The sequence below is a fragment of the Chiloscyllium plagiosum genome, chromosome 6 (assembly GCF_004010195.1).
Source record: "Chiloscyllium plagiosum isolate BGI_BamShark_2017 chromosome 6, ASM401019v2, whole genome shotgun sequence".
Classification (NCBI taxonomy): domain Eukaryota; kingdom Metazoa; phylum Chordata; class Chondrichthyes; order Orectolobiformes; family Hemiscylliidae; genus Chiloscyllium; species Chiloscyllium plagiosum.
Genome location: NC_057715.1, coordinates 102,258,820 through 102,285,492, shown reverse-complemented (window position 1 = coordinate 102,285,492; position 26,673 = coordinate 102,258,820). Strand labels below are relative to the sequence as shown.

General features: G+C 42.8%; 1 protein-coding gene across 1 annotated transcript in view; it reads right to left on the bottom strand.

Moving 5' to 3' along the window:
- Positions 1-26,673, bottom strand: part of LOC122550884 (gamma-aminobutyric acid receptor subunit gamma-3) — a 592,090-nt gene that overhangs the window by 68,082 nt on the left and 497,335 nt on the right. The window contains exon 7 of the mRNA XM_043692286.1: positions 11,722-11,874. Within this exon, the coding sequence (XP_043548221.1) occupies positions 11,722-11,874 (153 nt within the window). The remainder of the gene's footprint in view (positions 1-11,721; positions 11,875-26,673) is intronic.

Here is a 26,673-nt window from a genome sequence, read left to right as displayed (position 1 = left end):
CAAGTCTCCCTGTTTCCCATAATTCCTGACTTTATGAGTGAGGCTATCATGGGGAACATTATCAAATGCCACATTTACTGCTCGACCTTTGTCAATCTGCCTTACACTTCCCCAAAGAACACAATAAAATCTGTGAGGCATGACCTGCCCCTCAAAAGGCCATGCTGACTGCCTTTAGTCACGCTATGCTTTTCCAAATAGTCATAAATCCTATCCCTCAGAATGCTTCCCAAAACTTTGCTGACCATTGCCATAAGGCTAACTAGTCTGTATTTGCCAGGGATTTCCCTATTACCTTTCTTGAAAAGTGGAACAACCTCATTTCTCTCTTCCCAGAGTAGCTTCGGATAAATTTGGCCTTGCCCTGGAGACTCACCAATCTTAATGTTTGCCAAAGCTTCCAGCACATCAGCGTCATGGAGTTTGATCGAATCAAGCTTGTATACGAGTTCCTCAAAGCTCCCATTCGAAACAAGCTCCATTTCCTTCGTCATGATCGAAACAAAAGACTCATTTAGGGCTTCCCCTGTCTGTTCAGACTCCACCCACAAGTTCCCTACGCTGTCCCTGATCGGCCATACTTTATCCCTGATCATTCTCTTATTCCTCACATATGAGTTAAATGCCTTTTTCATACCCACTCCTGACTCTCGTCAGTCCATTTCTGAGCTCGTTTCTAGTAAGCCTGTGATCCTCTACGTAATCTGCCTTCTTCCTATGGATGGGAAGTTCATCTGGTCTCGTCCTCCAAGGTTCCTTAAGCTTACCCCTTCTTATACATCTCAGAGGAACAAATTTTTTAGCCTGCTGGACAAACTTTCCTCATTCCTGAAGAAGGGCTAATGCCCGAAACGTCGATTCTCCTGTTCCCTAGATGCTGCCTGACCTGCTGCGCTTCTCCAGCAACACATTTCCATCTCTGATCTCCAGCATCTGCAGACCTCATTTTCCCTTACACAGGGAGTGACTCACAGGTGGAATGAACGTCCAGAGGAAATGATGGATGCAGGTACAGTTACAATGTTTAAGGTAAGTACGTGAATAAGAAATATTTAGAGGGATATGGGTCAAGTGCAGGAGGTGGGAGTAGTTTAGTTTGGGAACATGGTCATCATGGACTGAATGGACTGAAGAGTCTGTTTCCATGCTGTATGACTCGATGACGTTACTGTAAAGTAGTAGTGAAAGGCTGAGAGCCATAATACAAGGCATTACATTTATTACATTTGACAAAGAGCATTAGGTGAGTAAAATCAATTAAATTTAGTCTGCCGAGAAAGATATTCACCAAAGGCAAAGGGAAAGATTCCAAGAAAAGCTGATTTCCCCTTTCCCCCATTTAATCTCTTTCTCGTGATTCATTCACTTTACATTCACCTGATTTTTTTTCTTTAACCATTAACTCCCACAGCCAGTTTAATGACTGTTTTGCAGTAATACTTTGTGTAATGACAGCTTCCAAATACACACATGTGTAAGACTCACTTGCTCATCTCATTAACCAGACAAATTGATCTATTTATTTTAAACAAGTTTGAATGCTGGTATTTCAAGTGTGATTTTATATATTCAAATAAAAAAGCTTATCTAGCTCCCTGGCTTACACGCCCTTTAAACTGATGGATTCCAGTCTGACTTTCTTGGCTAAACTAAATAGTTTTGTTTACTCCGGCTAAATTCCATTGTCTAAATCTTTTGATTGTTTGCTGACCAACAGTAAAATGGTGTTGTCTAAGATTTGAAAGTTGCCACCCAGATTGGTGGGGTTTTTAAGAAGGCATACGGTGTGTTAACTTGTTTTGGCAAAGGGATTGAGTTTCGGAACCATGAAATCGTGCTGCAGCTGTACAATACTCTGGTTCGGCCACATTTGGAGTATTGCGTACAGTTCTGGTCACTGCATTATAGGAAGGATGTGGAAGCTTTGGAAAGGGTTCAGAGGAGATGTTACTAAGATGTTGCCTGGTATGGAGGGAAGGTCTTACAAGGAAAAGCTGAGGGACTTGAGGTTGTTTTCATTAGAGAGAAGAAGGTTGAGAAGTGACTTAATTGAGACATGTAAAATAATCAGAGGGTTAGATAGGGTGGATAGTGAGAGCCTTTTTTCTCCAATTGTGATGGCTGACATGAGACGGCATAGCTTTAAATTGAGGGGTGATAGATATAGGAAGATGTCAGAGGTAGTTCCTCTACTCAGAGAGTAGGAGGGAACTGCTTGCAAAGGTAGTAGACTCGCCAACTTTAAGGGCATTTAAATGGTCATTGGTTAGGCATATGGACAAGAATAGAATAGTGTAGGTTAGATGGGCTTCAGATTGGTTCCACAGGCCGGTGCAACATCGAGGGCCGAAGGCCCTGTACTGCGCTGTAATGTTCTATGTTCTATTGGTCTTGTCAAAACATTTTTAGCATCCAACAAATCCTTTGAAGAATAACAGCTGGAATTTAACAATGGCGCTGGCTGGTGAAGGTGTGAGAGTGACTGGTGGGGTGCTGACCTGTAAAATGAAATACCACACTAACTATACTATTTCCAATTCCTACCCAACTGACCCTACAGTTTTGCTAGCAGCTGGAGAGAGATCGGGATGGTCCACCTCTGTGGGAGCTATCCTAACTATGGCGACATGAGGGCATCCTCCCTCTCCTTGGGTTGTCTCTGCAGTGTGAGTATGGTGCCACATATCGAATTGGCTGGGTGAGGCATGGCTGGCCAAATGAGGCAGTCCTCTTTTATTGACCCTTTACGCCAATCTGAGTCACCCCTCTTCCACCCGAGCTATCCCAACACCCCTCCCAACCCTGTCCACTCAGGACACACACCTCCCTCACCAGCATTTTCCAGGTAGGCCCCAGTGGGAACTCAGATTACCTTCAAGTCAGGGCTTCATGGGAGTTGGCTTCTCCGTGGGGTAGTCCCATCAATGGGCACCAGGGGTGGTGCAACTGGGACAGGACAGTTTTCAGCCATTTGGTAGGCTCTCACAGGGGAGATGTTCTCTCTGATGGAGGTAGAAAGGTCAGTTCAAACCAATGAATGCTACCAGGGCGCCAAGCCCAGTGGGGTTCACACCCAGTGTTTGGTGGGAAACACAGAAGCATACAAAATAGGAACAGGAATAGGCCACTTGGCCTTTTGAGTCCGCTTCACCATTAGATATAACCATACCTTACCTCCCAACTCAGTACCTTGTTCCCACTTTCATTCCATCCCGTGAGCAAGGCAACCCTGTAGAAGTTTATGAAATAATGAGGGGTATAGACAGAGTTAATGGTAGTGTCTTTTCCCTGGGATGGGGGATTTCAGTAATGGGGCCACATTTTTAAGGTGAGAGGCGAAAGACTTAAAAAAAAACATGAGGGACTTTTGTTTACACAGAGGGTGGAATGAACTTCCAGAGGAAGTGGTTGATGTGGGTGCAATTACAGAGTTTAAAAGACATTTGGATAAGTACATGAATGGGAAAGGTTTGGAGGGATATGGGCCAGGAGCAGGCAGATGGACTAGTTTAGTTTGGGATTATTTTCAGCATGGACTGGATGGACCGAAGGGTCTCTTTCTGTGCTGTGTGACTATATGGCACGGTGGCTCAGTGGTTAGCACTGCTGCCTCACAGCACCAGGGTCCCAGGTTCAATTCCAGCCTTGGGTGACTGGCTGTGTGGAGTTTGCACGCTCTCCCGTGTCTGCGTGGAGTTTCCTCCCACAGTCCAAAGATGTGCAGGTCAGGTGAACTGGCCTTGCTAAATTGCCCGTAATGCTAGGTGCATTAGTCAGGGGGAACTGGGTCTGGGTGGGTTACTCTTTGGACGGTCGGTGTGGACTGGTTGGGCCGAAGGGCCTGTTTCCACACTGTAGGGAATCTAATCTAATTTATTCTGGAAAACAGATTCAGCTTTAATGAGGCTTTATACTGCAGAGAACTGAGGAAGTTAAAATGCCACGGTGGGGGGGTCAGTTCCATGCTTTGGGGACACATTGGGGACTCAAGGGTTAAACATTCCACTACCAAAGGACTTACTGCAGTATCAACTGAAAGCCTGTACTCTTATAATACAGACAAACCATCTCAGGGTGGGGGACACTGACTGTATGTCAGAAATAGAGCCCATTGGGGCCACACATGTGGATTTCCCCATAGCTCCAGACAGAGGAATTTGCCCTTTCCAGACAAGACCGATAGCCCTGGCCACAACCCTGTTAAACTCCCATTGTCTTACTTCCCCTCCATATTAGCATATGTATGTGAATCCCCCATTTACTTCCTTTCCATATTAGCATAGGTAGTGAATCGCCCATTTACTGAAGGCAGAAGCCTTCTGCCTTAATCTCTTCCCATAATCATAAAGAATACGATAATCAGTTTCTGTAATCCATTCACACGTTATCACAGGATATCGACATTCATCGGGCTTTGTAAATTCATAATTACCTACTTTAAACTATGTGATGACAATCACCCATGAGACTGATAAACCTTTGTTTAATTCCTATAAAATATACTGTCTCTGTGTGTCAGGCAGAGATTCATGAAGAAGTGCCACTACAAGCAGACATACAGCTACTTTAGAGACGCTTTGAATCTCTCGCCGGCTGTCCAATAATAAAGTTACTGCTGTTGAACAGAAAGCTTGTGTCGTCTGGATTTGTGGAACAAAGCAGACATCAACAGAACCGAGAGAGCTTCTGAACCTGTAGGGATCTGCTGATTCTCTCTATCTCATTCATAGCCTCAAGCTGTACAGTGACCTGGGAACCAGTTAAAATTCCCATTGTCAGCATGACACTCACCTCCATTTCTTACCAATCTTGTTATGTAATCTAGAATTCTATTTTTTTGTGACTCATCTTGCCCTCATTTTGTCAAGGTATTGAACATCAGGAGTATACGGTCAGTTTTAGACCTTTCTCTCAGACTTCCTTTGCAAATTCAACCTTATTAAATGATTACTTAAAATTCCTTTTTTTGAATTGCTGTGTAGCATTGATTGAATTAACATGAACATTCGATATCTGATAATATGATATATTTGCCATATGCAATGCTTCCTTTTATGAGATTCATTTTAACTCACTGCAATTTGTTTCAATAACCCTCTCCTGACCACTTTAGACCAGATGTTCAGCATGTTTGTGGGTTTAAAGTGTGACTCTACTTTTATAAGCATCACTAATGCACTGTAAGCCACATAGCTTTAAACAAACATTTTGACTTGACATCTGTCGTGTTGCTGCACTTGCTCAGTCCTGACCTAGATCACTCAGATGAGGCGGACAGCACATCACAACATGAGATCATTTTCTAGCAGACTGGGAGACTGAACTTCCTACCTGACAAAAATTTAAAAATGCATCTCCAACACAGAGTTCAGTGCAATGTTTGGCAGGCTAAGAGAAAGATCTTGAGGCTTTCTTTTAAAAATTTCCACAAATTTCTTGGTAAGGGCGTGGAATGCCCTGCCTGCCAATGTGGTTAACTTGGCCACATTAGGGACATTTAAACAATCCTTGGATAAGCACATGGATGATGATGGGATGGTGTAGGGGGATGGGCTTGATTAGTTCACACGTCGGCGCAACATCGAGGGCCGAAGGGCCTGTTCCGCGCTGTATTGTTCTATGTTCTGTGTCCAAATGGGTTGCACACTTTCAATGCTTTGATAGCTATAGCAGTCAGGTGTAGCATTTGGTCATGAGGCATGTCGAGTGAAGCAGACTGCAGCTCACTTATTGTCTCAATTAGTGTTTTGGGAATTGGTGTCAGGACGTAGACTGATGGGAATATCATCATGGAGCTGGGAAATTCCCAAGTTGGTGTGGGTGAGTTGATAAGTGGGTTAGTGTTTTGACTAGGAGGGTTATATTCCGATAGGGGTTTACTAGCCCAGTTGGCTGGTTTAAGAGATAGGAACGGGAGTAAGTCATTTGGCCCTTTGAGTTTGCTCCACCATTCAATAGAATCATGGCTGATCCAACATCGCTAATGTCCTCTTTCCTACCCTTCCCCTGTAACCGTTAATTCCCCAACTTGTCGACAATCCATCTATCTCAGCCTTGAAAATACACAAGGACTCTGTCCCCACAACTCCTTGTGGCAAGGAATTCCAAAGACTCAAAACCCTCTGAGAGAAGAAATTCCTCTTTATCTCCATTTATTGTAGGACTATTCCCGCTGGTCCTGGACATGAGGGGAAACATCCACTCAGCATTTACTGTGTCAAGCCCGTTAAGAATCCTGTCTGTTTCAATGTGATCACCTCTCATTCGTCTAAACTCCAATGAGTAGAGTCCCAACCTGTTTAGCCTTTGCTCATAAGACAATCCCTCCATACCAGGGATCATCCTCATGAACCTTCTCTGAACTGCCTGCCATGAAATACTACCTTTCCTTAAGTAAGGGGACCGAAACTGCTCACAATACTCCTGCTGTGGTCTCACCAGCACCTTGTACAGCTGCAGTTAGACTTTTCCAATGCGACCCCCTTGAAATAAGGGCCAACAGATGCTGAGTAATTCCTACACCAGCTGAGATTACCAGGCAAGTCCCTCCTTCCCAATCTTTCCCTTGTCTGAGGTGTGGTGACCGTCAGGTTAAACCACCACCTCTAATGACAGAGCAGCCCCATGGGAGGATGGTGATTTCATTGTACGTCATTGGTTCATTAACCTATACTTGTCATAAGTAATCATTCTTATTAAGTACAGAAACCTGGTCCAGTTTGTTTGTCAACCTGCGTCTGAAAGACAGGTCATTGGAAATTCTGCATTCTTCTTGGAGACTGTGGAGCTTGGTCTCCGGCCTATTACCCCAGTGAGCTGTGACAAGGGCTGAATCTGCCCACACTGTGGCTTCAGTGTTGTGTGCATCAAATTTTATGCGGAATGGGGTCCGGCAGGTCTTCTCACCCAACTATCCCAAGCTCACCTCATTAAATACCTCTCATGGCCCTATGGCCCCTCTTGACTGATGCCAACCCGATTCTCTAAATCACAGCAACCAGAAGTACTTGTCACTGGCACAGGTGTGACCCCGAAAAGGCCGGTCAGATACTGGCAGTCTGGAACTGCCCTGCGCTGCTGGTGACATTTGCCCTGGATGTGGCAGACAATGGGAAAACTAATGCCCCGCTTTACAGACAGGGACTCGGAGGTCCCGCCTGATGAGGTGGCACACTGGTCAACTGTCCTCTCAGCCTCAGACATGGCAGTGAAGGGCACGATGCCAGATTCTGCCACCTCGGCGCAAGGTTGCTATCTGGGTTGGCAAGGTCTCAGCCACCGGAAGGATGCACAGCCATGCTACAGGAAGGTCATTCCATTCCACGTGGGGAGGTACCACCATCTTGTCTCTGCTCTGTCACATTCACTTCATTTTTGCTCCCCACCTCCCACCAAGGCTCACACTCAAGCCCCTCTGCTTGCAGCATGTTCTCTCACTTGCGGTCATCCTCCAATACTACTCGCTCCTGCAAGGTCTCTGTGCCTTCTACTTGGTGACTCCTCACTGCCTTTTCTCCACCAACTGCTGTGCTAGTTCCATCATCTCACTCCATCCTTCAACTTGTCTCAAATCAGCCCACATTAGGGCAAAAGGAGTTAATACCTGTGTGGGGGATGGGTCAGAATTAGGGAGGGGGGGGGTTCCTTATCATTTGGCTCCTCACTCGCCCTACCCCGTGGTTACCCTGAGTGACTGGGCCCAATCTCCTACATCAGTATCAGCTGAAGCCCTTGATGAACTACAGAATGTGTGCATGTGAATGTTTGTGTGTGCACATGTGTGTGAGAGAGAGAGAGAGAGAGAGAGAGAGAGAGAGTGTGTGTGTGTGTGTGTGTGTGTGTAAAAAACCATGACAAGCTCTCCATTTGCTGAACAGCAAGGTAATACTAATGTTTAAGCTTGAATGAAAGAGGTACAATACAAAAGGCAAGGCCGTGGGCATTCGTGTTGGCATTCTGATGTGCGCTCAGAGAGTGAGCAAGCAGGTTCTGAGATGCTCCATGGTAAGACCATAAGACATAGGAATGGAAGCAAGGCCATTCGGCCCATTGAGTCCACTCCGCCATTCAATCATGGCTGATAGGTATTTCAACGCCATTTACCCACACTCTCCCCAGTAGCCCTTAATTCCTTGTGAGATTAAGAATTTATTAATCTGTGCCTCGAAGACATTTAACGTCCCAGCCTCCACTGCGCTCCGTAACAGTGAATTCCACAGGCCCATCACTCTCTGGCGGAAGAAATGTCTCCTCATTTCCATTCTAAATTGACCCCCTCTAACTCTAAGGCTGTGGCCCACGAGTTCTAGTATCCCCGCCTGATGGAAATGATTTCCCAGCCTCCATACTTTCTAAGCCATAGTCCAGGCCTTGAGCTCAGAGTGTGTCCCTTACTGCAGTATTACAATGAAAGGTTCGGGTGCATGTCAAAGTGGAGAAGCATGCTGAAAGTGGATTGGAGATGTGCCATTCTGACCCAGTGAGGCTGGTGTGTGTCAGATGCAAATGTCCATGGCCACGGGGTGCCTGTGCTTGCTGCCCTTGGAGCCTGCCCAGAGAAACCCGTACCGAATGTCTAGGTTAGAGATCCCTAGCAGCAAGCGATGAGTTTAAACACTAAATGCACACTCTAAATGTCATGTTACGATTTCTCGGCATCTAGTTTCTATCTGTCATCATAGAGTCATAGAGCTATCGGTCCAACTCGTCCATGCCAACCAGTTATCCTAAATTAATCTCGTCCCATTTGCCAGCATTGGCCCATATCCCTCTAAACCCTTCCTATACATATACCCATCTAGATGTCTTTTAAATGTTGTAACTGTACCAACCTTTGCCACCTCTTCTGGCAGCTCTTTCCATATATGCACTACCCTCTGAGTGCATATATTACCCTGAAAAATTACCCTTTATGTCCCATTTAAATCTTTCCCCTCTTATTTTAGATGTATGCCTTCTAGTTTTGGAAATCTCCTATCCTGGAGGAAAAGATCTTGAATATTTACTCTATCCATGCCCATGATGATTCTATATGGTCACCCCACAGCCTCTGAGGTGTGGGAGAATGGGAGCCTGCACATTAATGACGCAGGATTAGATGGTAATGATGGTAATAATTAGTGATAATTTCAGTGAACAGGCCTCTCACTGCACAGATGCAAGAATTTGATTTGCCATCTGGGACTTGGTTACAAAACTGAATTTTGGTATCGAAATGTCAATGAGAGGTTGACATCCCTCTCAGTATTCCTAAATTGCTCACCATAAGTCGCATTGCTCCCCCTATAGTACTTCTGTTATAATCCTCCACTCTAAGGCATCCTTTCAGTATAAGCTTCTACTTCGTTCACCCTTTGTTTCCTATTTCACTTTAATTGGAATACATCTAAAGTATTCTTCTTGTCTACTTTGTGTAGTGGCAGGTTCTGTACTCCAAGCATTCCTTGGGTAAAGCTGTTTTGCCTGAATTCCTCACTGGATTGATTCGTGACTGCCTTTTCTTTACAAGCTCCAGTCTTATTGACAACTATAGATGTACATCAATATGTTTTCATTGACATCTACCTGGAGGATTTGAGTTCAAAATGTGAATAATTTTGCTACAAAAGCAGAAATTGCTGGAGAAACTCAGCAAGGTTGGCAGTATCTGTAAGAAGAAAGGAGAGTTAATGTCCTGAGTCCAGTGACTCTTCATCAGAACAGTCTTCCGAATTTTGCTTAAGTGTGCAACTTCTGGTCTTAACTTCCTAGGTTAGCTTTACATGACATTATGAATGTTTCCTCATCAATCTGTTCAATGACATTATATTGTCCTACACATTGCAGGAGCAGGCAGGACTACAACTGCACCACAAGCCCCTTTACATAATGCTCAAAACATTGAAAGGTTTCCTTGGTGTGTCAAGAGGAAGAACTTCTAAGAGGAGTAGCCACAGTCAATGAATAGTAAAAGAAAATCATGTCATATGGGTTTTAAGTGGCTATAATTTGTAAAGGAAAATTCATGGTATCAAAGAATGATACCGTAATGAAGGAGGTCATTTGGCCCATGTGACAGAAAGGATTTGCATGCATTTGGAAAGACAAGACCTGATTAGGGATAGTCAACGTGGCTTTGTGCATGGGACATCATGTCTCATTAACTTGATTGGGTTTTTTGAAGAGATGACATAAAGGATTGATGAAAACAGAGTGATGGACATTGCCTACATGGACTTCAGCAAAGTATTCGACAAGGTTCTTCATGGTACACTGGTTAGTAAGGTTCGATCACATAGGATCCAGGGGAGGTTAGCCAATTGGATGCAAAGTTGGCTTGAAGGGAGGAGACAAAGGGTGATGGTGGAGAATTGTTTTTCAGACTGGAGACCTGTGATCAGTGTTGTGCCACAAGGAACAGTGCTAGGTTCACTGCTTTTCATTATTCGTATAAATGATTTGGATGTGAATATTGGAGGCATGGTTTGTAAGTTTGGACATGAAAATAGGGGGTGTACCAGACAGTGACGAAGATTATCTTACAGTACAATAGGACCTTAATCAACTAGGTCAATGAGCTGAGGAGTGGCAGATGGAGATTAATTTAGATAAATGTGAGGTGCTGCATTTTGGTAAGGCAAACCAGGATATGATATACACAGGACTTATACATAAAGAGCCCTGGGAAGTGTTGCCGAGCAAAGAGACCTAGGAGGGCAGGTGGATAGTCCCTTGACAACGGAGTCGCAGGTAGACAGGGTGGTGAAGAAGGTGTTTGGCACGCTTGCCTTCATTGGTCAGAACACTGAGTATAGCAGTTGGGATGCCATGTTGCAGCTACACAGGGCATTGGTGAGGCCACTTTTGGAATACTGTGTACAATTCTGGTCGCCCTTCTATAGGAAGGATGTTGATAAACCTGAGTGAGTGCAGAGAAGATTTACAAGGCTGTTGCCAAGACTGGAGGAATTGAGCTACAGGTAGATGCTGAATAAACTGTGTATTTTTACCTTGGAGTGTTGAATACGTTATCGAGATTTATAAAATCATGAGGCGCATGGATCGGGTGAAAAGCCAAGATCTTTTTTCCAGAGTAAGGGAGTCAAAAACTGAAGGACATAGGTTTAAGAAGGAAGACTTAAAAGGGACCTGAGTGGTAACCTTTTAAATGCAGAGGGTGGTGCGTGTATGGAATAAGCTGCCAGAGTAAGTGGTGTAGGCTGGTACAATTACAGCATTGAAAAGGCATCTGGATGCGTATATGAATAGGAAGTGTTTAGAGGGATTGAAACGTCTGGTTGGCACGGGTGAATTGGACCAAAGGATCTGTTTCCGTGCTGTATGACTGTACAATGCTGTGCTTCTTTTTAAGATCATTTCTAATTAACCTGTGGTATTACTTCACACCTCTTGGACAGATGAGACATGAATGTGTCTCATTCAGGCTCAGAGGTAGGGACACTGCCACTGTACCACAATAATCTTTCTGATGGCTCTCTAATAGAGCTATCCATTTAGTCCCACCTGCTCACCCCATATACAGTATTGTGACAATTTTTAAAACATATTTGAAGTAGTTGTCTAATTGCATTTCGAAACCTTGGTTGAATCTTTAGCCGCAACGTTTTCAGATCATTGCAATACACTGCATCTTGCATTTTTCTCCCATGTTCATTTTCCAATTAATGAAATAACAGTTAATCAAGGTCCTGGGGACTAAGCTTGATACAAAAGGTAACTTACCAAGTGCTGTCCTGGCTGGAGTTGCATCTTTCTTAATCCAGAATGAAACCCATGATAGAACAACAGTCAATATGCAGGGAATGTAGGTCTGAATCGTGAAGTATCCCATTCTTCGACTTAAATCAAAGTATAGAGTCATCACGACGTATTCCCCTGTTCAACAAGAAAATGATGGTCAATGCCATTTTCAATTGTTATTATACTAAAATAAAGGAATGTGTTTCTCCCAACCAGATACCCCAAAAGAGAAAAAGATGGGAAAACCTGAGAATGGGACGTAGTGGTCCCATTTATCCTGTGTATTTCAAAATGGAGCTCCATTGCGACCAGTACATTAATTTCCAAGTGTTATTCCTTTTTTTTTGCTAATGTTTCTCTCCATGTAGCCACAATAAAAAGGAGCATGGGTTCAAGGTAGGACTACAGCTCTCTGACCCACATCACTTTCCATTGGGACTCCCATCCGTTGTTAACATGGCATACGAAAAACTATCCCAATGTGCTTTCTGTGGCTGGGGTGTACCTTCAGTCTGATTCCAAGTGCTTTTCAGGAGATCAACCCACTTCTTTCAGCTGACACATAGAACAGGTGGATGTCACAGCTGAAATCATCTATCATTCTCATTTTATAACTCGACTCAGGACCGTAGAAATCATGGATTTGCTGCTAATGCAAAACCAAGGCTGTCCCGGCAGGAGAGATTAACCAAGCTTGAGATTTTTTCTAGATTAGATTAGATTCTCTACAGTGTGGAAACAGGCCCTTCGGCCCAACAAGTCCACACCGCCCCTCCGAGGAGGAATCCATCCAAACCCATTCCCCTACCCTATATTTACACCTGACTAACGCACCTAACACTATGGGCAATTTAGCATGGCCAATTCACCTGACCTGCACATCCTCCGATTGTGGGAGGAAACCGGAGCACCCAGAGGAAACCCTTGCAGACACGGGAAGAATGTGCAAACTCCATACAGAAAGTCGGGAATCAAACCCAGGACCCTGTTGCTGTGAGGCCGCAGTGCTAACCACTAAGCCACCATGCCACCCATAAGCTGTTTAACTCAAGGGACTGTCTCAGGGTTCTCTTCTATACCTCGCTGCACAAACACAGAAGTGTCGGGTGATGGAAATCCCCCAAACTGTATGTCAACTCGCAGGGCATTTAACTCATGTATGAACCCACAACAAATCTACCTCCTTGACTAGGAAACTTCCACCACATTATTTCCATTATGCAATGGTAATCATTTTCACGGTCACAGAATCCTTACAGTGTGGAACCAGGCTACTCAACCCATTGAGACCACACCAACCCTCCAAAGTGCATCCCACCCAGACCCACCCTACATCTGTCTTTCCCATGACTTGCACCTGACCTACACAGCTTTGAAGTGTGGGAGGAAACCAGAGCACCCGAAGGATACCCACGCAGACACGGAGAGAATATGCAAACTCCACACAGGACAGTTGCCTGAGGATGGAATCGAACCCAGGTCCCTGGTGTTGTGAGGCAGCAGAGCTAACCACTGAACAACCATGCCACTCTGGTGTGTCAGCCCATACTTATCTAAGTGCTATTGATAGACTATTATATCGTTCTGCACTATAAATTTCCAATGTACTATCCTCTTAGAATGAATGCAACGTATGGCATGCAGTATATCAGATTGGAGCTATGAACAGATGTAGGTCTGAATATGTAAACCTAGAAAACAAAGGGGAAGAAATTTATTTACATAGTGCCTACTCATGGGCAGATGAAAGTCATTTATTGGGGCATGCAGCGCCTTGAGACACTCCCTTGCCCAACCCACTCATCATCCTTCAGTGATATCAATGACAAACTGTGCATTGACTTCAGAAGTCATGACGCTGCTCTGGGGGAGCTGGCACAAGTGAGTCCAGCACCAGCAAACTTGGCACTAAGTGCACACAGTTAGCCCTCGAGAGAAGGAAGCAAAATACAGATATCAGATTTGGGAGGCTGGAGAAATATTATTCTAAAAATGTAATGATTTAAGGATTAACTCAACCAGTAGCATCTTTCAGATAACAATGTGGTAATGGAACAGATCATGCATCAGTCACACGCTGGTAAGATGTGCAATTACTTTTTTTAAATCCATGCATAATAAATCCTTATTATCTTTCACTAGCTTAGCTTTTCATCCATAGAGTGGAGATTTCAAATACGTGACAGGTGACACTCCTGTGCAATAATGTGACAGTAATTTATTAGCAGCAGTACTTTTATTCAGGTGAAAGTAAAAGATCCTGACTGCCTAACTGATAGTAAGGAAAGAACCACTGACACTATTGAGAGCACAGTGTGGCATGATTCTATATTCCTGGTCAACATTCATGCCTCAATCTACACCAGCAAGGTGGATTGGACAATCATTTATTACATTGCTGTTTGTCAGTCATGCAATAGGTGGAATGATTATATTACCTGACGTGCTAGTAGTTACCACGCTTGAAAATAATTCACTGTTTTGGATGTAGGTTTGCTCACTGAGCTGAAAGGTTCATTTCCAGACGTTCCATTTCCTTACTAAGTGACATTTCAGTGGACCTCATAAGAAGCAATGCTAAAAATTCCTGCTTTCTATTTATATGTTTGGGTTTCTTTGGGTTGGTGGCATTATTTCCTGTGAGGATATTATTTCCTGTGGTGAAGTCACTTCCTGTTCCTTTTCTCAGGGGGTGGTAGATGGGGTCTAACTTGATGTGTTTGTTGATAGCTCAGCTCACTTCAGCAAACAAACCTACATCCAAAACCTTCAAATCTTCTCAAAACTCGATAATTCACTGTGTATAAGATGTTCTGAAATACTCTTTGACTTTTAAAACATGGTCTTAACACTGTTACTCACTGGACAACTGAGCAGTCAAAATAAGGTGGTTGGCTTGCCTATCAATGTCCCACACAAGGGACACCATCTTCAACTGTAAATTGTTCTTCCAAACAGGCAGTAGGACACCCAGTGGACGAGGAAGACATTTATAGGGTGGATGTTGATGTGGGCCTCATTTTAACAATGTCATGAAATCCCTCCAGTATGGAAGCAGGCCATTTGGCCCATCAGGTCCACACTGACCTTCCGAAGAACATCCCACCCCACCCCATATTTTTCCCACGGCTAATTTGCCTAATCTATATATCCCTGGACACTAAGGGCCATTTAGCATGGCCAATCCAATCAAAATGCACATCTTTGGACAGTGGGAGGAAACTGCAGCATCCAGAGAAAACCCACGCTGGCACAGGGAGAGTGTGCAAACTCCACACAGACAGTCGCCCGAGGCTAGAATCAAGCCTGGTGCTGTGGGCCAGCAGTGTGAACCACTGAGCCACCATGCCACCCCTGAATGTGGAAGCCAGATGAAAATGACAGGGAGCAGATTCAAGATCAGAAGAGCTACCTTTCAAAAACTTGTTCTTGTTTGTAATCATGTGCAAGTGTTCACTGGAATGTGATACAGAGCTCACTGACCCCCTCGCCTATCCACTTAACTCCCGGTCCAAGTTAAAATCAGGACATTATTCCCATGAAGAATATTGATTGCTTCTGATAAAAACTACCTGGAACCATATTGGAAAGAACCTTGACACCAGTGAGAGTCCTCAACGAACCTCTCTGATCCATTTGCAGGATGCTTAGGAGGTTATAACCCACATTTCAGGGCGTACCAGTGATGGGCATTGAAAAGCTGCTGCAAGGACACTTTGTACACAGGAACAGACTCATGGATTGAATCAGGCTGCATCTCAGGCTTCTCACTTACATTGGGCCGTGCTAGCTCACTTAATGCCTACTTGCATGCTCCCACTTGCCTTATCTTGCCATACCATACCAAACCCATGCTTGCATATTGGCACTTCAACCAGAGCCTAAAGGCTTTCAGTATGGCTGTATTCACACATTCTTTAGCACAGACACACAGATAGGTTGTTTGTCAGTAGAGTCCTGTGTTGAGGTGGGGGTGGTGGGTGACATCTTTGAGTCATCTGCAAATTTCCCAATTATGCCTCCCATGTTTAAGTCTAAGCCATTAACAGAATCGACCAGCAACAAGGGAACCAATGCCAAGCTCGGTGGAAATCCTGTGGAAACTAATCTCCATTCACAACCGCAGCCAATGACTATTCCCCTTTATGTCCTCCCACTGAACCAAATTTGGCTCCAACTCACCACATTCTCCTGTATCCTAAGGGCTTGAATTATTTTGACCATTTTACCAGGTTAAACCTTATCAAATGCCTCATTAAAATCCAGTAAACAACATCTACCACGGGGTGGCTCAGCAGGTTAGCACTGGTGTCGCACAGCACAAGGGACCCGGGATCGATTTCAGCCTCGGGTGACTGTCTGGAGTTTGAACATTCTCCCTGTGTCTGCGTGGGTTTCCTCCCACAGTCCAAAGATGTACAGGTTAGGTGAACTGGCCAAATTGCACAGAGTGTTCAAGGATGTGCAGGCTAGGTGCATTAGTCAGGGGAAATGTAGAGTAATAGGACAGGGGAATGGGTGTGGGTGGGATACTCTTTGGAGGGTCGGTGTGGACTTATTGGTTCAAGTGGTCTGTTTCCACACCATAGGGATTCAATTATTCAATCCTGCCAACTTGCTGAAAGAAATAATTTAAGTTAATCAGACAAAAACTTCCCTTGACAAAAACATGCTGACTATCCCTAGTTTACCATACCTTTCCAATAAATGGTATTTACCAAAATTGATTCTGGTGATTTACTGGCTGACTGGCATAATTAGTTGGCCTATCCCTCATATCCTTTTGCTAACAGTACAATGTTTTGCCAACAGCTCACTTCCAATGCTCTGTACTTCTCCTGTAACTAGTATAGATTGAAAAATAATCTTCTTGAGCATTTATTATTTCCTCTCTGGTTTCCTGTAGCAGTCGAGGATGCAATTCATCTGGTCTTCCCGATTTATCCATCTTCAAGGAAGTTAGTCCTTCCCTTCCTACATGTATTCTTTCTCATATAAGTGAGGCCAGAAGAAATAGGAACAGGAGTGTGTCGCTCAGCCCCTACTGCCTGTCCCATCAGAGAGATAATACAGATATCTCATAAAGGCATCCTCCTTTTTAACTAGAAAGTCTGTATCATCCTTCTCATTTGTGAAGACAAAATATTCATTAAGAACAATGCCCATCTTCTGCATCCATACACAAATCCATGGACATCTCTGATAGGCTCAACTACTTCCTTTATCATCCCCTTGCTCTTAATGTACTGCTCAAACGTCTTTAGATTTTCCTCCATTTTACCAGCTAATAAGTTTTCATATTGAGTCATAGAGTCATAGAGATGTACAGCATGGAAACAGACCCTTCAGTCCAACCTGTCCATGCCGACCAGATATCCCAACCCAATTTAGTCCCACCTGCCAGCACCCGGTCCATATCCCTCCAAACCCTTCCTATTCATGTACCCATCCAAATGCCTTTTAAATGTTGCAATTGTACCAGCTTCCACCACTTCCTCTGGCAGCTCATTCCATACACGTACCACCCTCTGTGTGAAACGTTGCCCTTTAGGTCTCTTTTATATCTTTCCCCTCTCACCCTAAACCTATGCCCTTTAGTTCTGGACTCCTTAACCCCAGCGAAAAGATTTTGTCTATTTATCTTATCCATGCCCCTCATAATTTTGTAAATCTCTATGAGGTCACCCCTTAGCCTCCGTCACTCCAAGGAAAACAGCCCCAGCCTGTTCAGCCTCTCCCTAGAGCTCAAATCCTCCAACCCTGGCAACATCCTTGTAAATCTTTTCTGAACACTTTCAAGTTTTACAACATCTTTCCAATAGAAAGGAGACCAGAATTGCATGCAATATTCCAACAGTGGCCTAACCAATGTCCTGTGCAGCTGCAACATGACCTCCCAACTCCTGGACTCAATAGTCTGGCCAATAAAAGAAAGCAAACCAAATGCTTTCTTCACTATGCTATCTACCTGCCACTCCACTTTCAAGGAGCAATGAACCTGCACTCCAAGGTCTCTTTGTTCAGCAACACTCCCTCGGACCTTACTATTAAGTGTATAAGTCCTGCTAGGATTTGCTTTCCCAAAATGCAGCACCTCGCATTAATCTGAATTAAACTCCATCTGCCACTTCTCAGCCCATTGGCCCATCTGGTCAAGATCCTGTTGTAATCTGAGGTAATCTTCTTCGCTGTCAAATGGCTAGTTCTCCCTGTATTCCCTGAGATCTAACCTTGCTAATCAGTCTCCCATGGGGAACCTTGTCGAATGCCTTACTGAAGTCCATATAGATTACATCTACTGCTCTGCCCTCATCAATCCTCTTTGTTACTTCTTCAAAAAACTCAATCAAGTTTGTGAGACATGATTTCCCATGCACAAAGCCATGTTGACTATCCCTAATCAGTCCTTGCCTTTCTGCATACATGTACATCCTGTCCCTCAGGATTCCCTCCAACACTTGCCCACCACTGAGGTCAGGCTCACTGGTCTACAGTTTCCCTGGCTTGCCCTTATCACCCTTCTTAAACAGTGGCACCACGTTAGCCAACCTCCAGTCTTCCGGCAACTCCACTTTGTGTTTTCCTACTTTCCTTTATCTCTTCATTTCTGTATTTTCTAAGCTTCCTATAGTATTATGTTTTTTGAGATTGTCATAAGCTTAACACTTACACTTTATCTTACCCTCCGGACTCTCTGCACTCTTTCAACTCTGACCTCTTCTGTATCCCTCATCCCGCCTCTGGTGGTTGGGCAACCAGTTGCTGAAGACCTGAGCTCTGGAATTTTTCTTTGCCTCTCCCAACACATTTAAGAAATTCCTTACAACGTACCTCTTTGACCAAACTTTTGTTCCCCTGTCTTGGCATCTCCTTATATGGCCAAATTGTCAAAGCTTTTTCATGACATTTCTGTGAAGTGCACTGGGACATTGCAACATACTGTATAAAAGCGAAGTGCTGTTGGCTGTAAAAAACTTACATTTAATGGGGTGGAAGCTTTGAGTTTTGGCTTCCACTAACCTGAAATACTAAACCTCTTTGGAGACCAAGTACACTGCTGGGGATATCATGTACCTCTTTGTTTTCCATTGCACAAATTATATGGGTTAGACAAAAGAAGAAAAGCTGGGTTGGATTGAAAGTATTTCCCCATTTGCAATCCTTCATATGCAAACAAGAAAAGAGTGACTTAGTGAATAGAATAGAGCCAAGAGCTTCAGCATTCTCAGATAATAAATAGGTTATGACAGACAACGGGATGATAATAAGCAGTTTTCCCTGCAGTTCATTCTTCACATAAATGTCTGTCATGCTTCATTTCTCTGTCTCCCACTGCTGCCTGAGCTCTGTGTTATTTACAGCCTTTCTCCATGCTGGTTTGGAAGAAAACTTTAGAATTTGACATTGATATAGAAAGCTGTATCATCTTAAACCCCTCCCTAACAGATCCAGTTTAGAATCAATTTGCTTTATACGAATATTCCGATCAGTGCTGACTTTCTTTGTTCAGTCTCGCGATATGGGCATTGTTGGCAAGGTTACCATTAATTGTCCATCCCTCATTGCCCTCAGAATGTGTTGCCAACTTGAATTACAATTTGTAACAGTTTCATACAACTAAGTGGCGTGTTCGGCTACTTTGACAGGACCGTTAGTTACATTAATGTGAAACCAGAGTATGTGCAAGCCATACTCTGGGGTGAACAAAGTCAAAAGTCACACAACACCAGGTTATAGTCCAACAGGTTTATTTGAAATCGCAAGCTTTCGGAGCACTGCTCCTTTGTCAACTGAAATTGCTCACTTAGCGAAGGGACATTTGCAAACAGGTTGAAATTTTAGTAGCTCTTATGGTCACTTCCTTCTGACACCAGGTTTTTATGAGTAGATTTTAACAAATGAATATCAAACATCCCAAGCAGATTTGAATGCAACTTAATTGCCCAGCATTAAAATAGTTGATATTTGTATTAAAACAATATGAATAAATGTAGGCTGCAAAGGCTGAGTGTGGGAGCAGAACAAGCTTTATTATAAGTAGCTGGTTCTTAAAGGCTGTATTTAATCCTGTGACTTTAACATGCTGTTTGTTTTGGAATGGAGAAAGAATGGTAGTTACTTTCTTTTCCCTTACTGTTGTTATTCTTCTTATTAGTAGAGTAGGGCAAAAGTACTGGGGCATCATATGATTTTGTGTGATATTGTTCAACAAGTGATTGTGAGTCAGTGGCCAATTGTACAACTCTTCAGAAGAAGATTGGAAGTAAAAATCAAATACAGATATAAACTGGGCTGCAACTCATGTTCAACCTGAAAGCTACAATCTCACAAAGTCAGGATCTACCTCATTTCTCATTTTGCTTTGGGAGTTGGCCATTGACCAGCCATTTCTTTCATCCAACTTGCTCTATCTTTAATTTTAAATACATTTTTAATTTGTTGAAATAACCGTACAGTGGCTGGTATCCTGATAAAGATTCCCTTTATTTACATGTGCACAGTAAACTGGTTCTGACCAGCCAGCTCCAAGCCAGTCCGTACACTGAAAAAACATTCTGAATCTCTTGTTAAAACTGTCATTCAGGGCTCCCTGATTGGGACAGGTTAACAATCCAATTATACTGATTTATTTTAGCAATCTCTGTTCAAACTTTTATTGTACTGAGGCTTAGTTTGATTTCTCATTCAGTAAGGTGAAAACCAGATGAGCTAAAGGAAAGTCAACTGATTGTACCAAATTTCATGTATTTTTGTTCTTAAATTATTGAGATAATGTTCAGGAATGTTACAACTTCAGTTTAATAATCATTTTAAGCAAAGGATCCTGTTGATTGGACTAGCCTGGACCTGGTTCCATCACTACACATACAGATGAATAACAGTTACAAATCAAAATTGAATATTTCTACAGAAGTAGTCCATATCTATATGTAGCCAAGCTTGAGCAATATGCAGCCTTTGTTTAGTGGATAAGTGGTGATTAACAATTGTGACACAAGTACCAGATAATGACCATCTCCAGCAAGGGAGCATCTATCCCTCTCCTTTTGGCATCAATGGTATTGGCATTGCTGAAATCACTGCCATCAATAACCTGAGGATCACAACCGACATAAAAATTAATTGTATCCGTCATATAAATATTTTTGGAGCAGAGATTTTGCAATGCCTTTTCTAATTGCATTGATCAGTCCAAACTCTCCCCTATATATGAGGAAATGGCTGATTGCATTGGATCGGGAGGAGACTGCCCCCTGGCTGTACAGTGAGAAATAACAGCTATTCGCTCTCAGCCTGAAATTCAACCAAGTTATTCAGTGGTTAAGTAACTCAAAAAGGACAATGTGAAAAATACTTCCATGTTACACTTCCAATATAATCTATTATAAATGCAGCATGGCTAGTCCAATCAACAGGATCCTTTGCCTAAATTGATTAATAAGCTGAAGTTGTAACATTCCTGAATATTATCTCAACAATTTAAGAACAAAAATACATGAAATTTGGACTACAATCAATTGACTTTCCTTTAGCTCATCTGGTTTTCACCTTACTGAATGAGAAATCAAACTAAATCTCAGCACAATAAAAGTTTGCACAGAGATTGCTAAAATAAATCAGTATAATTGGATTGTTCAAAGACATTGATGTAAAGTTGTCAGTTTACATTTATCTTTCTCTTCAAGAAAACAGAACTTGCCATTACACAACTTTCAAAGTAAGTATTTTGAAGCATTATCACTGTTACAAGATAGTGAAGTGAAGCAGATGCAGTGTGCAGAGCACAATTCCACAAATGACTGAACTAGATTAGTGTACAATCTGATAGAGCAATCCTAACTCAGGGGGTAAAGGAGTGGCCAGGACAGTGGGAAGACTGTCTTGCTTTGTCCATCTGAAAGGCAATATCTCAGTTTACATCAGTCAACAGCGCAGCCATCACTTCAGCGGTACAGCACAGAAGGCGCCATTGAGTCACCATGTCTGCACCAGCTCCTGAAGGAGCTAGTCCCATTCTCCAGTCCTATCTCCACAGCCTTCTAAATTCAACATTTACAAATATACTTCACAGCTCAGCAGACATACTCACAAATACAGCAACTGGGCACCCACATTACAAATTTTTAAATATTCATCCAGCTCTCTTTTGAAACCACCAATGGAATCCACCCCCACCACTCACCCAGGCAGTGCATTCCAAATCCTAGCTCTTTAAGTAAACAAGTTTCTCCTCATCTCACTGACAATTTTGGAATTGTGACCCCCTAGTTATTGACATGCCAACTAGTAGAAACAGAATATCCTTCTTTACCTTGACAAAATTGTTCATAGTTTTGAACATCTCAATATAATCACCTCTTAATCTTCTCTGCTCCAAAGAGAATAATCCCAATTTCTCTAATCTTTCCTTGTATCTAAAATCCCTCATTTCTGGTATCACCTAGTAAATCTCCTTGGAACTCTCTCCAGGGATTTAACATCTTTCCTTAAATAAAGGTGCCCAGAACTGAACATTATATTTCAAATGTGAACTGATGAATGATTTGTAGAGGTGCATCATCACTTCTTTACTTTTATGCCCTCTGCCTGTATTTATAAATCAAAGGATCCAATAAACCTTCTGACATGTTTCAACTTGCCTGACCAGATTCAAAGGATCATGCACTTGAACCCTGAGGTCTCTCTACTCTTGTGTTCTTCTCAAAGTTATATCATTGAGTCTGTACTGTCTCTCTGTGTTTCTTGTAACAAGATGCATGGTCTTGCATTTCTCTACATTGAAATTCATTTGCCATGTGTCTGCCCATTTGGCTAACATGTCAATGTCTCTCTGAAGTTGCTCAAGAATCATGCTCACAATTCATTATTCTCCCTAACTTAGCATCATCTGCAAATTTAGATTTTGCCCTCAACACCCATCTCTAAATTGTATATATGAATTAGAAAAGGCAAGTGTCCCAACACCGATCCTTGGGTAACATCACTTTCAACTCATCTCCGATCTGAGAAATGCCCATTTTGAGAAGATTTGTAGCTCAGGTTGAGATTTTGGATGTAGGTTTGCTCGCTGAGCTGGAAGGTTCATTTCCAGACGTTTCATCACCATACTAGGTAACATCTTCAGTGGGCCTCAGGTGATAATTCCTGCTTTCTATTTATATGCTTGGGTTTCTTTGGGCTGATGATGTCATTTCCTGTGGTGCCCATCTTTACCTACCCTCTGTTTCTGATCTTTTCACCAGCTTCAATCCATGCTGCCCAGGAGCCATCAACCCCAAACATACCTAATTTGCCAAACTACCTGCTATTTGGTACGTATCAAATGCTTTCTGAAAGTCCAAACATACAACATCCACAGCACGACCCTCATTCACTGCTTATGACAACTTGTCAAAGTGCTCACTTAGATTTGTGAGACATTGACAGAGTGGTTGACAGAGCTCTTGACAGAGCCACATTGGAAATATATGATCAAAGGAGAACGTGAAAGAAGAAGCTAGTTAGGTGGTTGGAGGAAAATGATATAGCCTGGACCTAACCGCATGGGATTAGAACTAATGTTCATGTAAAGGATAAACATTTAAAAGGGCCGGTTTGGCTAAACGCTGTCTATGTTGTCACTTTGAAAACCATATGACCTCTTTGAGCAAAGTGATGAACTTGGACTTGAGGATCCAATTCCTTGAGGAACCTGACTGAGGCTGTCCAATTTATCTTGTAACAGCCTCTTACAAATAGCAGCCGGAAGCTGCTTTCTCATACTATTTCGGGCTGGATTTGCATTCATTTTCATAGCCGCTGTAGAAAACTAATGAGCCATCTAGTTTCTATCTGGGGAACTGAGGCCAAGGTCAGTGTATCCAGGAAAACCAATGATTAACTGGAAATCCAATTTTGCAAGAAGGGAAACTAATTTCCAACAGGAGTCTGCAAATTATTTCACCAATGCTTGGTGGCATATTATCTGACAGAAGAAATGATAATGGACTACAGTAGAATCTGAGTAAACAAGGAGCGATGAAAAAACATCTTTGAATATAAAAAGGCTTCTCAGTTAGCTACGTGATTCTAGTTTGTGGAGATCCTGTTTCTTGCTCTCGACAATACTTCAAAGCGATACCACTGATATGCAATTGTTTATCATGTCACTTGGATAAATGGGCTTTTCCTTCAGAGCAAAAACTAAGGGCTTATCACGTCTACAGCAAAATGACCACAGAAGGAGCAGAAATGTCCCCAGAACAAACACAAAATAAGATAATTTATCAATCAGTGCTAATGCAGCTGTTAAAAGACCAACAGCGTTACAATGATAATTTCATTTTCTTTCTATACTAGAAAGTTGGCTGAGCAAATCATGCTGAGGAGAATTTTAACGTGGCTGAACGAGAAGAACAGGAGGAATGGTACTCCATTGCATTTGTACCTCAGTCCCTCGGTGGAGTGTTCAGTGCACAGCGGCTTGACACTGCATCATTTTCACCATTGGCACCCAGGCTAGGAAGACAAGGCAGAGCACTGGGGATGTAAAGCTCGCTTCACTGCTTCCCCTTGGCTGCGTATGTCATAAATTAGAGAGCTATTCAGCACAGCATCATTGAAAACAATTGTCAGTTCTCACAATGGAAAACAGTTGCTGCCAAGTGAATGTTTGTAATTAGTAAGGATTAGTGATGTGCAAGACAGCGACTTGCAAATACACATTAGTGAAGTGTGAAAGGACTCCTGTCTGTCACAATGTTAATAACAATGTAAAATTCAGTCACACCCCACCGAAGAGAGGAGAGTTAATTGGTTCAAAGGTACTTTTGTAACCTTGATTGAAGTATGCATTGGATTGGTTGACCTGTGGAATGTTGGAACACTCTATCCTAATTAAATTTTATATACTCTAGCTAATTTTCCATTTTCTTGAAGATTGAGTAAGAAGTTGCCTGGAATTAAATAAGAAATCAATGAAAGAATAGCTCTTAGCCAATCTCTGTGGAGGAAAGGCCACCTTTCTCTCACAACTTACCCAAGCCAAATAAAAAGGTGAATTATGTTTTGTGCAGAGTCAAATAAATGAAGATAGACATGTTGAGAAATCGCCTATGAAATGACTATTGAGTTTCACAGAAAACTGGAGGGTTAAAGTTCACTGAAGATGAATAGGAATCTTTCTGTGGCTGTACGTTTGACATCACCATTCACAGGCAGAATGGAGATTGATGAGCAATTACTCATCTGTCAGTCCTGCAGACTACATTGGTACCAGCCATAAGAATGGTACAAGCATAATTTGTTTTATGCAAATATCCCTCTCTGACAAAATCTATTCTGAAGAAATTGTCCTGCCTTTACTGAGAGAGGTGGTATGAGAAAATACTGGCATGTAAGATTAGGTAGAATCACAAGATATTCTCTCAGTATACCAAATGGAAAAGGACAACCAGGATATGAGTAGGGCCCATTAAGGGTCAAGGGGCAATTTGTGTAAGAGGATATTGGTATGGTGTTAAATGAGTATTTAAACGAGATTTATTTAAGAGATTTATCAGGATGTTGCCAAAATGGAGGGTTTGAGTTATAAGGAGAGGTTGAATAGATTGGGACATTTTCCATTGGAGCGTAGGAGGTTGAGCGGTGACCTTATAGAGGTTTATAAAATCATGAGGTGTACAGATAAGGTGAACAGCTAGTGTCTTTCTCCTTGGGTAGAGGACTTCAAGACTAGGGGACATATTTTTAACATGAGAGGAGAAAGATTTAAAAATGATATGAGGGGCAATTGTTTTACAGCCAAAGTGGTTCACGTTGGAATGAACTTCCGGAGGAAGTGGTGGATGTGGGTATAATTACAATGTTTAAAAGACATTTGGGTAAGTACATGATGAAGAAATGTATGGAGGGATATGGGCCAAGCGCAGGCTGGTTTAGTTTGGGTATATGGTCGGCATGGGCCAGTTGAACCGAAGAATCTGTTTCCGTGCTGTATAACTCGATGGGTACTTCACATTTGTCCTCACTTTGGAGAAAGAGGATTCAAAATTTGGGAAGAGGGACTGTGAGGGTCTGGGAAGAGGGACTGTGAGGGTCTTGAGGCATTCGACATAGGGAGAGAGGAAGGGTTATGTGTCTTGGTGGGCTAAAAGGTGAACAAGCCCTCACGTCCAGATGAGTTGTATCCCAGGTTGGGAGATGAGGGAGGAAATTACAGGAGCTCTGACAAACTCTTAATTCCTCTCTGCCTACAGGGAATGTGGCAGAGGACTGGAGGACAGCTAATGAGGTTCAACTTTACAATAAAGCTGGTACATATAGACCAGGGAACTTCATGGACCAGTGAGATGCTCATTATTGGTAAGCAAATTATTGGAGAAAATTCTAAAAGAGAGGATTCATCTCCATTTGGAGAGGCAGGGATTGATCAGGGATACTCAGCATGGCTTTGTCAGAAGGAAGTCATGTCAAACAAATTTGATTGCATTTTTTGAGGAGGTGACTAGGTGTGTAGTTCTGGGTAATGTAGTTGATATAGTTTATATGGATTTCAACAGAGCCTTTGACAATATCCCAAATGGGAAACTAATAAAGAAGATAAAAGCACAGGGGATCCGTATAACTTTGTAAGAGGTTCAAACATTAGTGGTAGGAGACAGAAGGTAGTGGTGGAAGGCCGGTTGTGTTACTAGAGGCTGGTGTCCATGGTATACCACAGGGATCAGTGCCGCATTCCTTATTGTTCATGATATATAAGAACAAAGTCAGAAGTCACATGACACCAGGTTATAATCTAACAGGTTTATTTGAAATCACAAGCTTTCGGAGCACTGCTCCTTCATCGGGTGAAGTATGGAGTGCTCCGAAAGCTTGTCATTTCAAAGAAACCTGCTGGACTATAACCTGGTGTCGTGTGACTTCTGATGTTGTCCACCGAGTCCAACACCGGTA